Here is a 17,439-nt window from a genome sequence, read left to right as displayed (position 1 = left end):
TCTCTGACATAATAGTAATATATTGCTCAATAGCGTTTTTCATCAGTTTTAATGTGCAATTTCATATCAGTTCCAGTGCAGACAATTCATAATTTTAGTTTTAAAGAGACCACGTGCAATGTAAATAGTCATTATATGCAGCTCAAATAATCTTAGCAATCCTTCACTTCACTCGGTTGCTGCCACTTTGAAATCGTGGAATTGCAAGGCATCAGGAAAAGCAAGAAGGAAGATAAATATCTCTCCTCTCTTCCTTTCTCACCTCCGTTTTTTATAATATCTGGATTATCCATTCTCGAACACAAGTGGCAAGCAGGTCATGCCCCCTGTAAATAAATGTCCAGTCTCCATCAGGGGGCCCCCAACCCTGCAGGGCAGCTTCGCAACTGGGGGTTGCCTTTAATTTGAATGAAATGCTGGGATTTCATCAGGAAATGGTGCTTCGCCATTGTGGTTTTATATATATGTCTCTCTCTATATATATATATATATATATATATATATATATAGATAGATAGATATATAGATATAGATATATAGATATAGATATATAGATATAGATATATAGATATATAGATATATATAGATATATAGATATATAGATATATATATATATAGAGATATATAGAGATATTCACTAAAAAAAAAAAAACAACAGTTTAGTAACTATGGCTCATGCCCTTGCCATGCACAGTTGTCTCATCAGTAACTTTATTGCAAATGTTGCAGTTGTAATATCAAAGATATAATATGTGGAGTAATTTGCTGTGCATGGCGAAGGTGCAAGTTAGTTACCTTACGGCACAAGTTATAGTTCCTTAAAAGAACTCTAACTGCTGAATTTCTATGGTTTTGTACGAGTAAATTCAGAACCAAAGTATAACATCCCTGTAACCTTTTGGTTTCTTCAGTGAATTTCTATGTTTTTAACATAAACCAATTTTAATTGGTGAATTGGTGCCTGAGTGTTGAGTGGGTCTGCAGGTGGGGGTGTGAGTCTTAGTTGGTGTGAGTTGGCGCATGAGTATCTGAATGCATGTATGAGTAAATGAATTAGTGCATGAATGAGTCTGCGGTATTTCTTTCAGCTTTTTCCATATTCTCGGGCAATTAGTGAAACTTTTCGAATTTTCGCGAATATCGTGCATGGAGACACAAAATTAGTTTAAACCCATCATTTGCCCCTAAAACACACCTATAGCACACCCCTGACATCGGGGCGCCTTCACCCTGACCCCTTATGCCACTTTCAGTTTCGATTTTCACCCCCAGGGACCGTGTCCTGTGGAGAGAAAAAAAAAAAAAATGGCAGGGCAACTTTCTAATCCTGTTGCGGTCAGCCAATTGCAACGCTTCTTTATGCACACATTCGTGAAAAGTTTGCGAATTTCGAATTATTCACGGTCATCGCTGCCAGAGAGATACAAATTTATTTTCCCTTTTAATATTTCAAAAACTACTTGAACGGATTTACACCAAATTAGTGAAAGCGTGATCTGTGTACCAAAAGATAGCTTTCTGCCAAATTTAATGTAATTCTGTCCAGTGGTTCCGGCTGTAGACGTTTCTAAACGTCCTATGGGAATAAACATGGGAAACACAGCTATCTTCACACCTTGGGTCCACATCATTCAGTCTTTCATTTTCTCTTTCTTCATGTGTGCAGACGAGACTCAAATTGTGTTGCACGTTTAATGCAATCCTGAATTATATGCATTTAGGTCTATGCTTTAAGGCCTTTCACCTGTCAAAAGCAGGGTGTGCTTCAACCAGTGAAACTGAACAGAGACCAGAAGGAAATCTTGCGAAATAAAAGATCTACTTCTACTTCTTTAAGTGACCTTCCTTTCTGACCACGGTCTTAGTCCAAAGCCCAAAATTATACTCTGTGGGGGGGTGGGTGGGGATGAATCTAGGTATAAAAATGGATGCCTTGGCCCCCCCCCCCCCCCCCCCAACACACACACACACACACTTATGCAGCAGTTTCATCAACTAATTTCGACTCTCCTCTCATAAAATACGCATTCTGAATGCTAATATTTCTGCTTGTTTTGGGCACAGTAATCGGTTCCCTTGAGACCTACTACTTTATTCTATACAAAATCTGCACTTAGTTTACAGCTAGGTTGCTTGGCCAGCTATGGATGTGAGAGAGAGTGACCCTATTTCCTAATCACCTGTTACTTTGCATTGGCACCCTGTGAAAGATAAGGTCCTCCTTATCAGCTGGAGCATCACTCCTTGATATTCTCAAGGCAGAGTGTGCTAGGAATAGTAGCAGGCTTTTTTGGTTGCTGCAGTGAAGCAGAATACTCTACGATTTCTCTCGATTCAGAAACCAAGTTGCTGAAATTTACAAAATCCCTACATATTTTGCTTTTTCCTCATACTGTTTAACCAGCATTAATCCTACAGTTTTTTTTAATTTTGCTGCAGTGCTGTTTCAGCACCAATAAACCCATCAGTGAACATCGTTCTTTAAAAAAGTAACATGTCCTTTTTTTTTATAAATTACTTTTGGTATTATAATCCATGTAATAAATAGCCATGTAGGTGAGGGCCAATAATGAGGGAATTAAAAGCTGTTATTGATCTACAGGTGAGGGCAGTAAGACTGTTAACAATGCCCTCACAAAAAAAAGAGCGCCGCAGTAGCACAAGCTGCCTTACCTAAATGAAAGGGAAAACATCTTTCCTTTTTTTCCAGTGGCACTCTCTCACCCTCTTCAGAAGCAGTGTTTGCTTCAAAGATGGCAGCCCAAGCTCCTCCTTTTGATTTTGCTGTGAGGAAATTACAATTGATCTTAGAAAAAATGTTTATTTTATAAGAGGCTGAGGGAGCATTGCATGGGAGTAGAATCAGTATTTTTCTTAACTTGTCTTTAAGATAAGAGGTATCCACAATGGTCCCAGGATCCACAACACATTGGAGAGACATTGGTAGTTGGCAGCAATAACAATACTCCATAAAGCAAGACTTCTGATTGGTTAGGCAGCTCTCAACATTCCATTCAGGATGCTAATGGTGATATAGCTTGAATTGAAGGGCGGTGAAAACAGAAAAGGAAAAAGCCCTAATAAGCTGATAGATCGGACCTTTTTTGTTAAAGAAAATGCACCGGTTTGTTGCTTTGTATGTGTGTTTGAACCAGTCCGGTACTAATTCATCAATATGTTAATTCATTCATCCATAAAACAATACACATTGACTTTTCGTATTCACCCAACCCCATAGCACCCAGTCTCACCAATAAATGAAAAAAGATTTAGAAAATCTTGTGTACATTTTACTGTGTAGATTGCAAAACACTATGACATTGATGCCATTACATTTTGCTGCAGTTTGTGGAATTTAACACAACATACTCGAGTATGCCACTTGTACTTAAATTGAATAAAAATAAATGTGAGTAATTCACTCACTGGCATGTGTAAAACACATATGCTTGCCCCGCAGCTGCCACATGCAGGGTTCTTAGTTATCTCTACCTTTAAGTTACTGTATCCTCCTATATAACTGAACTGTTAATGACCTGAGGGCTTGTCCTGCTGATATATTTTCTTTCCCCACCCCATAAAGTAGAAGTAGGCTAGTTTTGGAATTTGCATCAAGGCAGAAGCAACATTTGCCCAGTATTCAACTCCTAAAAAAAATTGTGTCAATACCAATGCGGCAGACCCATCTAAGTGTGGGCCTCCACAACTCAAGGAAGCATGGCTCTTTGATCCTCACAGCCAGCTCCCTGCAGATGAAAATAACAATTACCCCAGAGAAGACTACTTGCTTCCTCATTTTCCAGGTCTCCCATCACTGTTTTAATGCACATATCCTACAGGAAACCTGTCACTTTTTGTTCTCTGTTAACTTTCTTGTTCTTTATCTGGAACCTGTGCACACCAGGAAGACTGAAACATCAAGGATTAGTGAAACGCTTTGGAATAGTAACACTGCAGGGAGCACCAAAAAATAAAATCATACTTGAAAGCACTACCTATCCAATATGATTCATTTAAAACAGAACGTGTTGGTTGAAGAGTTCCTATTAAGTACTAAGAAGACAAATACAATTTAAAATATAGAAATTCCAAAACAATTGTCAGATAAAAAAGATTGTTTATAAAAAACTGAAACAAACTTGAATTCACCAGCTATATGAAAAGTAACACAACTAGAACAACCACTCTTCCCAAAGCACAACTTTGTCCAGACAGTTATGATTGCACTACTTCTGTTGTTATACTAATCAACATTTTGTTCGCTTAACTAATATTTTGCCTAAGAGACCTCTTTTCTCATCTTGGCCCATTTTCCCTACTCAGTGACTGATATGCATTCTCAATCCTGGCTAGAAAGAAGGTCCGAAATATACACTTCACTAATAGAATGTGTGTCCAATTATCAGAGCTCCCAGAGTACCTTGTAGAAACATTGACATGCTGCTGTAGAAGTAGACTCATCTGGTAATGTGAGTTTAACTTGTACCAAGATGTTCTCTCACTTAGTTTTGTCATTTGTTGCTTTTACAGTGCTGACAACAAATAAATCAATGTGTGAGAAAATACTGTAGAGAATTAGGAAGAAGAGGGAAGTCTATTTAATGGATCTCATATTAAGCTGTTTGGATGCAATTCCCACAATACAGAAGAAATCCATAGACTTTAAGCCTATTAAAATCATGTAGTATCCAGATACATAACCTGGCCTGATTCACTCTTAATCATGCCCATTCCTCAGACCGTAATGAGAAGTGGCATACAACATTGTTTTTAAATTGTCTTTAATATGTATACGTTTTTAGCTGCTTTTATGGGAATTACTTGAAACATGTATTGGTTTACTAAGGTTTCTTCAAAGTTGTCTTTGACTATGTGATCCCCACTAGCCATAGGGAAGGTCAGGATTGCCTTGCAGACCGTGAGGAGAATTAAATATTTCATTAATGCTGCTTCCGAACTCACTGGCATTTTTATCCAAACATGTAAATATTGTTATGCAGAATTCCCAATCGATCATTTTTTAACATAGTGTAACACTAGAATTTCCAGGTATCTATTTTTTTGGCCACCACTAACACCTAATTATCATATTGTTTCTGTGCCTTCCCCTCTTTATTCCTTTACAATTCATTTTGAAAAAATGTCCAATTTCACTTATGAATAAAATATTTTATTGGGCTTCCACAAATTTTGAAAGAAACACAATAAGGTCACAAGCATACAAGCCAAGCCTAATGGACCAGTTTAAGAACAGAATGAAGTGTTCCTATAGTTTCTACTCCGTGCCTGGACTATAAGTTCCAGAAATATGTTAAACAGTAGAGGGAAGAGAGACCACTGCTTTATTGTACCTCTCCAACTCCGAAGGCTTCCCAAAGATAAGGCATTGGCAAAAAGTCTTGGCCTTATGAAACCATAAATAGGTTTTGTTTTTATTCAGATTGTGTATGTTTTTCTGTGCACAAGTCTGACTTGTCCATTATACTCTGTGCAATGCTGAAATAAAAATGTGGAAACAGCCCAGAAGATGAGTCCACACAGCATAAGAAGTCTGTTTTCAACACTCAACTACAAATTCGACAAACTAGAACTGCAAGCCTCTTTTAATTTTGCCCATTTCAAGCATATGTGAAGTTGAAACCAGGCATATGCAAATAATGAGTCTTAAATACATAACGCTTGAACCCTGGCAAGAGATTAAAGGAGACCGGAACGCCAATCTCAACAAATCATTACTTAAATATCTTTGGATTATTTTTTGCTTAGCCTGTTTTTTTCCCCTTCAACAATTTCATTAAAGAGTTGTTAGAAAGTCTTGGCCTCAACACACAGAGATAATATTCATTAATTCTGATCTTGCTTTCCATTAGTTGTAGGAACTTGTGGAGTTTAGTCTTGAAGATAACAGGACAACAATTGTGAGAATGATGTAAGATAATAAGTATTATGGCCAGAAAGAACCGTTGATATTTGCGCTAAATTTAATTATGTTACAGTTACATGGTTGTAATATTTTCAGTCTTGTTATATTCCTGTGAACGGAATTGTCATATTGGAAAGAGATACATTGGGTTAAATAATGAGAAAATAGGGACACACATTGATAATACAGACCTGTCTACAAATATTCAGGCAATGATTAGACTAGAGAGGCAGCAAAGCAGTCTTTAGTGGGTCTTGGAAAACTGTGGAACATACTGTGGGATGTTTCACGTAAACTTAAAGAAGCAGTGTGGTGGTGGCTTATCTTATGGAGTTGACCTAAATTAGCATGGACTGTTATGGCAACAGTAGCTCCTCTGGCATACCTTGGAATGCTTAGACATCGGATTGTTTATGTAATGCGAAATATTCGCTATCTGTATTCCTGTTGTGACAATTGGCTCTTACCTTTTGTTGTAGTGGATAAATCACCCTTGGTATTTGGCACAGGTGCATCCCCTATACGTTTTATTAGACTTGGTTTAGGCTTTACCTCTTTCTCTGACAAACCATAACCAAGATATTCAATCTCTTTTCTTAAAAACACATTTGTATTTCCTGAGAATTATTACTTTGTTTTCTAATATGCTCAAAACGTCATTCACAACTTTGTAATGGTCTTGTTCATTGCTGGCAAAAATTAAAATGCCATCTTGTAATGCTCCAACTTGTGAGTTTCCCTGAAACGTGTCTGACATCAGTCTTTAAAATCTACCCGCTGCTAGTCCAAATGGCGTTCTACAAAATTGAACAGCACCTTTTGGAATAACAAATTCAGTTAAGTAGTAAGACTGAGTATCTAATACCACGTGGTGATAGGCTGCTTTTAAATCTAATTTTGTGAACCAGCTCTATTGCCCAATTGTGGTTATTAAATCTTTGATTCAGGGGACAGTTGTCAACCCAGATAGCTTGATATAGGCTTCGCAAATCTACACACATTCAAAGTTCCCCTGATTATTTTCATGCTAAAACAATCCGGGGTAGCCATAATGTTGTTTCAACCTTTTCAGTGTTACCTTGTGAACATAGATCTTCCAACATGACTGATAAATCCTTTCTAACAGCAAAAGGAATGTGGTGTAGCTTAAGTTTCACTGGAGAAACACCCTGTTTGAGTTTTATTGTATGAGGGAAATCTGTAATTTTTCCTAATCAGTCTTCAAAAAGTTTCTTAAACTTCTCTTACTAGTAAATGTCATTGCAAGCATTACATTTAGGTAGGACACATCTATTTTTCTCAGTAATCACAGGTTTTCTTGCCCTGGTTTAAAATTCATGTTAAATTCAGATCGGTGAAGTAAACCTTAAACATTAGCTACATATACTTTCTATTTGTTAGCTTCACCCAAAGTTTCAATGGTAAACCCAAGATAACCTAATACATTTATTTTACTTCATTCAAAAGCAACAATTAAATGTCTGGTAATGAAGCTTTGTGAGGCCAGCATAAATTAACTTTTTTTTTCTTGCCAAATAATTGTGATATGTGCTCCAGTGTCCACTAGAAGCCTATTTTTTTTTTCTATCAAAAATGATCAACATCAGGATCAACATTAAAGTTCTTCATTGTAATGGGGAGAAATGTCATGATGGTTTATCCTTACTGCAGGGCTCAAGAAATCAACTCAACCACTCTCTATGGCGAGCTTTATTTTATGAGGTTGAGTATTTTTAGAACCTACTTGCCCCTCTTGGCGAGTGGACAAAACAGGTGTTCTGTTCAGTCAGAAACTGAATTAGCAATTAAGATGCCTTTAAATCTTGTTCTTGTCACATTTTCTCTGTATTCGGAGACCGAGGTCAAAAGTCAGTTTGTGTTCTTGCAATACAAATACTTTTCCTTGTGACTGCAAAGTTCCAGGATTTTGTTAGGTGAAATGTCTGACCTATATGAAATGAAAGGCTGTTGGTATCAGGTTTTTCCTAACAAACAACATTTATATAACTAAATCAACTTTACAAACATTTCAAAATATTTTTCAGTAGCTGCGAAAGATCATTTTTGTACTTCTGTGTGATGAAAAAAACATTTTAATACATTGGGAAAAAAAAGTCAGAACACTTTACTTGGTGATGTGCAAAGGATGTGTTCTGAAACCCAATTTTCAGATTATTGTTAATACACTTGATAGTTTTATCAGTTCAGTAAAGCTGCAAGTTAGTGGGAAGGTGTTTGGGCATTCCTTGGAAATTTACAGTCTGTAAATGACAGTACACTACCACATCATGCTTTAGTAATATATTTATTAAAAGTGGAGTGTTTAAACATAAACTAAGAAACACACCTGCCCTGATAGCAAAGCTATTAGTAAACTAAGAGGCAAGTCATGCATGGATAATGTGTACCCTATATGTGGGCGAGATATGTTATACATGGAGCAAATGTTTACTGTATTTAATCAAACAAAAGAGGATTTTTTTTTTTTTTTTAACAGCAGAAATGCTTAACTCACATATTTGAAGGTGCACTCGTGACAATCAAGAAAAAGGCGACTGTAAAATACAATATTTGCCTGGGATCACACAATTTGAGACCCGTTTCCTGGTCAAGTACATTCCAGTTAGGTCGAGGAGATTATTCAGGCTACTCGACCTGCAGGTCTAGTAATATTTAGGATTTTTCGAGGCCTTTACTCTGATCTGGATTAGCATGGTGTGTTGTGACATCTGGGTATTATGTGATTTAATCGTTATCTGTATTCCTGTTGTGGCAGTTGGCTCTTGGCCCCTGCTCTATTGGCTGTGTCATGTCATTAAATAACTTTAACTGCTCTACCTGTTGTGTGGACTTCATTACTTCAGTTTATCCAGTCTTGGATCTTTCTTAGATTCACATGCTTGAATCATCCCCCATTGTCGAAGTGGGGGTCCCATGGTACCATAATAAAGCAGTATGCAAGAACTATAACAGGCTATATTGGCAGTAGGCCATCGGTTAGTAGCCTGTCTGGTCACACTTCAAGTTGGGTCCTTTTTAAAAAAAAAGGACAATCTCGTGCTAGCACCCTCTAGAATATTCTCGAGAGGCTGATTTCCTCAGATACTCTTCTGCACATCGTGTGAAGGGGGTCTTCCTGTGCTCTGCTCAGTTGTTTTGTGTGCAAACTAACTTTTTCTCTGTCTACAATGTCTGATTGATCCAAAAAAGGCAGTAAAGGAAGATTGCTTTTGTGGCTACAACAGTCCAGATCCCAAAGATCCAGCTCTTCAGGTGAAGACAGTGATATCCCTGTAAAACCCCTAAAAAGGACACAATCCTTTGACCAAGGGGTTTCTGAGGAGAGCAGAAAGGTTTTGAAATCCCACCACAAGAACCTCCACACGGTCACCCCCCTCACAACCAATCTATCCCTGAAAAAAAGGAGACTCCCCACCATTCTGCTTCTGAACTGGTGATGTCGAAATCAAAAACTTCAGTTCACTTAACTCTGACAATGACGCCACAGTCAATGCTAGTGTTGATGACTACTACCACAGCAACCGTCACTACCGTTTCATTGAAGAGGCCAACGTCATTAACATCATCCTCATCAACAACAGCCATTAATTCTCCCTTCTCATCCACTAAGGTATATACCTCCAGATCCTCAATGACTGTGGATTTAACATCACCGTCCTCTAAAAGAAGGTACTGTCAACTAGCAGTCTTCAACTAAAGAACCATCTATGACGTCTAAACCATCGTCTACAGGCCCAACATCGACAGTTCCACCATCTAAGACACCGTCGGCAGTACCATCGACAGCACCTTCAATGATAACTAAAGAGTCAGAGACAAGCCCTGATGTCTTTGGATGCTTGTTGCAGTGATGAAGCTTTCACCAGCTAATTGTCTGTCGGGAAACACGTAATAACCTTGTTTGCGAAGTGTAGCTGCCGTGGGGGCAAACCATTTCGTGTGAACTTGAGGGGCTGACTATAGTCCGAAAGGAAGAACTCTGAACTGATTATGGGTACCGGCTACGATAAGGCAGAGGTATTTGCAATGCTTGGGACGAATAGGGATGTGGAAGTAGGCATCCTGGAAATCCGATGAAGTCATGTGGTCTCCGCTGTTCAGAAGGTGAAGGATGTCTGAAAGAGTAATCCTGCAGAAAGATGGTTTGCACAGAAATGTGTTCAATTTTCTGAGGTCTAGTATGGATCTTCATTTCCCCTGTTTCCTTTCGCACCAGGTAGAACCAGGAGTAAAAACCCAATCCTAGCTGAAGATGGGGAACCGTCTCTATTGCGCCCTTGAAAAGCATTCGTAATGCTTCCTTCGTCCATTAGGTTGTTGAAACCCCTGATGTCCTCAGGGGGTGAGCCTGAGGAATGGAATAGGTGCCAAATAGTCATCCCATTCGTCATGAGTGGTCATGCGAAATGATTTCTCCCGCTTCCCTCTCGTCATTCGAGGAGGAGGTGTGGCAGTGGTTGAGGCTGGTGTAAGCCTAGGTGTTAATGGAGGAGGAATGTTCCTCTGCGTGGTCTGAGAGACAGGTTGAGGTTGTGGCAACTGCTGCTGTTCCTTGTGATTGTCTGGAAACTTCCTTCTGTAGCCTTACAGCATGGCCTGCAAATCTTAGACTGGGGAGAGTGGGGTCAGCATCTGTACAATATCATGTCTGGGTTGGTGATAATCATAATGTTCATAGCAGTGTGGGGTGTAGTAGGACTCGTAGTGATCATCATCATCTTCGTCGTCATCATCTTCATATTTAACATTAAGTTGTGAAGGAATGTGTGTGTCTCCTAAAGATCCCTCATCTTCAGACTCTTTCCAATCTTATAGGTGGCTTGGGAGCAAGGATGACATTTTGCTTGGGGAAGTTTCTTCAGGGTGTAAAGCAGTCTGTGACCTTGGTGATCCTGATAGTTGTAGCATCTGTGGATGACAAGGTAGAAGAGGCAATAGTAAATTGCGGAACTGTAGGTAATATTTGTCTCGTCAACTGTGTCACTGCCAACAGTGTTGCTGTTGACTATGCTATTTTGGTGCTGCCTCCGTTCTTGTCGATGGTAATGTCGTAGATGGTGGAACCGTTGATGGTGGGCCTGTAAACAATGGTGTAGACATCAGCGACAGTTCTTTAGTTGAAGAGTGCTTCATCAACTGTACCTTCTTTTGGACGACAGTGAGAGACGAGCCCTTTTGGGCCTCACTATAAACAAAAAAAAAATCATCTACCATGCCAACTCAAAGGATGTTCTTTCTGGGTGCCAACCTCAACACGAGACCAAAGCTTCCCTTTCCGAAGACGGCCAACAAAAACTATCCAGTCTTGCTCTCAATCTCAAAAAACAAAAACAAAAAAATAAACATTTTCCGTAAGACTCTTCAAGTCGCTCCTGGGGATGATCTCCTCTGCAATAAACTTTGTCCCTATAGCTCGACTAAGGATGAGACCACTACAAGAGGAGCCACAGAAGCAATGGATTCAATCTCTCAGCTCTATCGAGGATTTGATCAGTGTTACCCCAAGGATAGTGAAAGCCCTAAAGTGGTGGTCTTGCAAAGATCATATCTCCCAGTGTCTGAGATTTCTGTCTCGAGTTCCAGCCCAGGCAACACTGGTTTATTGAGCTGATTCTGCTGTACGTGACCAATCCATCTGTTGTCTGAGGAAACAAACCCTCCTAACAAGGAACCAGGTCAAAATTTTACATCTGAAGCCAGCCTCTCTCCAATTACATGCATGGCTCCTGAGTTCTGAAACTTAGCCATTGACCATGAATGTAGAAATGCACCAGCTATACTAGCATGATCTGAGAGTATGAACAAGACTTGCAGGCTAAAGTGGAGAAGGTTCTGTTCTTGGGGCCAACAAAAAAACTTGCAACCATTGGAGCCCTCTCAGGAACAGATCCTACTTTATCTATTCTTGTTGGCCAAGACTGGCCTTTTTCATGCATCAATTAAGGTTCATCTTGCCAGTCCTGCGATACAGGCGATCCCCAAAGACTGAATCACTCTTCTTCACAAAACTCATCAAGCAGTTTATGAAAGGGTTATTCAGAACTTTTCCTCCAGTGCAAGCACATCCTCCAGAATGGCATCTCAATGTGGCCCTTTTGCAATTGATGGAATCCCCTTTTGAACCAATTCATAAGTTTGAACTGAAGTTCCTTACATGGAAGGTCGCATTTTTGCTCACTCTCACTTCCACCAGAAGAGTCAGCGAGTTGCAGGCCTTTTCAATTCAAGAGCCTTTCCTACACCTCACAGACCAATTTGTCATTCTGAGAACAAATTCGAGGATCATTCCAAAGGTTCCTTTCCATTTTTACCTTAATGAACCTATCGTACTTTGAACATTTTTTCCTAGTCCTTCCACACCGGTTGAAAAGACTCTCCACACTTCAGCCATCAAATGGTGCCTCAAGTTCTTCCTCCACCACACTAAACAGATTTGCAAAATGGATCAACTGCTTGCCTCCTATAATTAAGGGTGTCAGGAGACTGCAGTGACTAAAGCCACAATAAATCTCAGCAACAATTCAGTTTTGCCATTCTAACGTTGGCAACCCCCTGATGAGGAAAGCTAAGGCACATTCCACAAGAGCAGTTTCTACTTTAGCTGCTGATTTCGAAGGCATTGTATTGGACAAAGTATGCCAAGCTGCCACATGGAAGAGCACCCACTCGTTCATGCAGCACTACTGCCTAGAGTCAACACGAAGCAGCGACTTGGTCGTGGAACAGGCTGTGTTACACCATCTATTCAAATAAGGTGAGCCTCTTTAAATAGAGTTGTTTGTTCGTATTAATTCTATTATTTTTTTCCAGTCAGCTGTATATTGCCCATTTCTTGTTCTATTAACGATAACTTATCTAAATGCTCAAATATGAATGTTTACAATTTCAAATGTATGTCTAGAGACATATAAATGGGTATGTTGTATTGACTATTATGAAAATGTTTTGCTTTTACCCACCAGCCTCTAACAGTACTTCTGTTCCTTACAGTAATGCTTGCTATTCTGATTCAAGCATGTGAATCTATTAAAGATCCAATACTTTATAAGAAAATGAGTTATTTACCTATAACTGCAGTTATCCAGTATTGGTATCTTGCATAGATTCACATGCTTGAATCAGAATAGCAAGCAAAAAGGACCTAGATAGGCTATTAAAGTGACGGCCTACTGCCATTATAGCCTACAATAGTTCTTGCATACTGCTTTATTATGGTATTGTGGGACTATTCCCCCCCCCCCCCACCCCAGCAATGGGAAATGATTTAAGCATGTGAATCTGTGAAAGATACCAATACTGGATAACTGCAGTTACAGGTAAGTGACTCAGTTTCTTTCTAATGAATATAATAAGGTACTTCTGAAATCTAAAGCTTCAGCATTGAACTTGATATTGTCTTCATCACTGTGCTTCATGCATCGGGGTGAAACAATATCATTGGGGCAAAGCTGAAGACCTATGTATAATAATAGTGTGTCCTGGCAATGAGATGTGGAGCGGCAAAGAGCTGGAACTCCGTGCCCTTGCACCTCAGACAGTCACCATTGCTTCCTCAATTCAGGAAGAACCTTAAGACCTGGCTCTTCAACTGAATCTCCGAGGACAAATTCCCCTCAGCGCCTTGAGACCCTTATGGGTAAATAGTTGCACTGTATAAACTCCAATTTGATTTGATTTTGTATTGAAGTAAGATAGATGAAATATAATCTATTGTTAACATGAGAATTGGTAAAAAAAAAAAAAATGTACAGACAGTAATAAGTGTTGTGTACAAAGAAAAGTTAGTGCACTCGTATCATCCAACATAATGCCGCTGTAAAAACAACAACAAAAAACACACACCCCGTTGGCTCATGACTCGAGTGTGGCAGCCATTTTCAGGCCTCGAAAAATCTTTAAAATGTTACTAGACCTGCAGGTCGAGTAGCTTGAGTAACCTACTCGACCGAACTGTAATGTTCTTGACCCAGAAACGGGGTCTCAAATTGTGTGATCCTAGGCAAATATTGTAGTTTACAGTCTCCTTTTTCTTCAATATCACAAGTGCACCTTCAAATATGAGAGTTCAGCATTTCTTGTGGGGGGGGGGGGGGAAAAAATCCTTTTGTTTGATTAAATAAACTCAACGTTGGCTCCATGTATAATAAATCTAGCCTACATATAGGGTACACATGATCCATGCATGACTTTCCTCTTAGTTTACTAATAGCTGTGCCATCAGGGCAGGAGTGTTTCTCAGTTTGTTTAAACACTCACTTTTAATACATATATATTACTAAAGCATGATGTGGTAGCGCACTGTCATTTACAGACAATTTCGACTAAATGTCTAAAAACCTTTCCACTAACTTGCAGCTTGATTGATAAAACTATATAGTGTAGTAACAATCTGGGAAAATTGGGTTTCAGAAAACATTTCACATTTGCACATCACCAAGTAAGGTGTTCTGACTTTTTTCATTCTATTAAAATATTTTTTTTCATCACACACAAGTACAAAAAATGGTCTTTCACAACTACTGAAATATATTTTGGAATGTTTGTAAGTTGACTTAGTTTTATAAATGTTGTGTATTAAGAAAACCCCGATACCAAAAGCCTTTCATTTCACATAGGTCAGACTGCTCACCTTACAAAATCCTGGAACTCTGTAGTCACAAGGAAAAGTATTTGCATTGCAAGAAAGACACACTGACTTATGACCCCTGTCTCTGAACACAGTGCAAATGTGACAATAGTAAGATTTAAAGGCATCTGAATTGCAAATTCAGTTTTTGACGGAACAGAACACCCTGCCAGAAGGGTCAAGTGGAATCTAAAGATAGCTCAACCTAATAAAATCAAACTTGCCATTGGGGGTGGGGGGGCGGAGGGTGGAGTAGATTTTTGGAGCCTTCATTTTGGATTGGGAGCTTTCAAGTCTTGAAGTTTGATGAAATGGGAGTTATGCTGCTGTTTGCTCCTAAGTATGAAGTACCAAAATGGATGCTCCATGTGTGGCCTGTGTTGCGGTCTCACCACAGCTGGAGCAGTACACAAGACCTCTGCGGAGTGTCTTTGTGGGGTGGTGATGAGTGCCAGATCCTTTTTGTTGTTGGTACTTCCATTTTCCATTGCAAATGCAGAAATGAAGCACCAAAATACCTTCACTCATGACTGGAGGAACAGTGACCGAAGTGGACTGACCCGTTGCCCATTGTTGTATGCAGTGTCTGGTAGAATGAAAATGACAATTGAACACATCGTTGAAAGTATATTTGTGATCAAGTGTCCGTTTTTGTAGGTGTGATCTCCATCGTTTATTTAATAATATTTTAGAAATAACACTCGCCATATCAAAGGTCTGCATATTCTCATCTCACACCTTTCCCTGTCCACATTTACTGTAGCAAAGAAAGTCAGTTATACATAATGAAATACAGGTTTGCGGGCGTTCCCAGTCAGTAGGTCAGCATTTGACTTCTTGTGCAATAGTATAAATACCTAATCCTTTTGATGAGTTTGGTAGATGGAAGAATGTGCCCCTTGTTGTTACCTCATGCATCTCTTTTCTTTGGTGGTTGATGTTGATATAGGATTGGTTGTAGACAACTCTACTCTTTAAACCTTTAAACAAATATCATGCCATTTAAGAAAATAAATTGTTCATGAGTTTTTCGATGCCTACATGTGCTTAATGTTTTGAATAGGGGTGCACCAACTTTAGAGGCTGCCGAAAAGAACAATAATAATCTGACAACACAAACTGAGGGCTTGTGCTGCGCCTCCAAAGAACATCCAAATACTAGTTGGAATATCTTAAAGCAGAATATAGCAGGTGAGTCATCTGCACAACGTTTGTGATATTTAACATTTCATTTTTACGCTCTTTTTGCCCGTTGGTTTTGAAGCTTAAAATTGCATGTGATGCAGTGAATAGCAGCCATTTTGTCTCTCGTATGGTTTTTAAAATCTGCATTTCTCCACTACCACCGTAAAATTTGAGGCAGTGTGCCCGAATTGTGACTAAAACTGAAAAATGTGGAAATTCTTGATGACTTGATTATCAGGGTACACAGACACCCGCCTGCATATGAGGAACGTTTAAATTACTATGCTAAACAGATAGTAAAGTTCCTGCACAGACTGAAGCCACTTTCACCTCTTCGTTCTTGATTTGTCTTTGACAATGTGCTCTAAAATTGTAGAAGTGTCAGCACTGTGAGGAAATTTCAGACTCTCGCCACCTGAGGTGTTTGTAAAGCCAGCTGAAATGGCTAACATTAAATCTTAATGGGCTATCCTCCCTTTGCTAATCTCACTAATAAGTTATGGTTGGTACAGTGCTCCGGATGTGTCCCATGGGCAAAATCACTCATCAGAATGGGTTTAATACCTTTTTTTTTTTTTGTATTCAAAAGGAAGAATAAAGAAAATCAGTTAAACCAGTTCTTGTCTATAGGGCGTGGTTAGGTGCGCGGCAAGATGGCAGCTCCCTTTTGTGCTCCGGAGAGCCCCCCACGGATCTCAGCAGTTATCCTATGTCGTGCGCAACCTTTGACTGCAGAAAATGATTGCTCTCACCCCAGTAAGAGGCAAGAAACCATTCTGAGCCACTCCGGTGTCGGCATGATCGCTTGAGATCGCTTCTTTCTTCTTCTACGCTGTGCTGGTGCTTCAATACACCCGCAAGATGGCAGATCCACAATGCAGGCCGCTATGTGTGTACGTTCTTCAGAGACATTGGGAGTTTCCATTGCGTACTCTACTGCGCACAACTATTGCATGCAGCTTCAGCCATATAAGGTACAGGGCTGGCAAGCCTTTAGCGGATCCTATCTGGATCACGCTGTGCTATGAGGTATGACTGTTTAACAATAATCTGCTAGATTGGGAGTGATACAGAGCAGTTGAATGTATTCCAAAACCCAGATAAAGACACTGGCTGCTCCCTGCATCTAAGCTTTATATTCTTTGGATTGCGCGGCCTCCTGCTGGAAACAACATTGTTGGGCTCGTTCTGAGGCACCTGTAGTGTACAATATCTATCTGCACTGATACTGTTATCAGACGCCAAAGCTCATATTAAGGGCACTATTTACTCAGGCTACAGGCTAATCTTCAAACCATCCATATGTATAGTTGGGCCTGTCCTGACCTCGCAATAAGACGCATAACGTGTGAATCCTCAAAAGGGTAGGCCCCAAGCCACATTTCCCTTGGCTCCATCAATATCACAGATTGCAACATGGTGGATTCCAAGAGCTCCTCCTCCATAAAGAATCCAAAACTGCACTCAAACGAACGAAACACTCGCCACCAATGTTAGAATCTCCGGTCAAAGGAAAACCAGATTCCTTCTCAACACTCAGTGCAATTTTACGCAACTGAACAATGAGCATGACGTAGCCCAAAGCACCAAGACCAATACTGATCTTCCTCGAGTTGAAGTAGCAGCAATTTGTAGAGTCCTCAAAGAGATGAAAATAAGTCACTGCTGCAGAATCCAAGATATG

General features: G+C 39.6%; 1 protein-coding gene across 3 annotated transcripts in view; it reads left to right on the top strand.

The window, feature by feature from the left end:
* Positions 1-17,439, top strand: part of EXD1 (exonuclease 3'-5' domain containing 1) — a 555,213-nt gene that overhangs the window by 129,653 nt on the left and 408,121 nt on the right. For all 3 annotated transcript variants that reach the window (XM_069208820.1, XM_069208819.1, XM_069208821.1), the window contains one exon: positions 15,634-15,761. In XM_069208820.1, the coding sequence (XP_069064921.1) occupies positions 15,634-15,761 (128 nt within the window). The remainder of the gene's footprint in view (positions 1-15,633; positions 15,762-17,439) is intronic.

This window comes from Pleurodeles waltl, chromosome 9, assembly GCF_031143425.1.
Source record: "Pleurodeles waltl isolate 20211129_DDA chromosome 9, aPleWal1.hap1.20221129, whole genome shotgun sequence".
In the NCBI taxonomy this organism is placed as follows: Eukaryota; Metazoa; Chordata; class Amphibia; order Caudata; family Salamandridae; genus Pleurodeles; species Pleurodeles waltl.
Note: the sequence above shows the minus strand (reverse complement) of the source record. Positions and strands in the feature narration are given on the sequence as shown.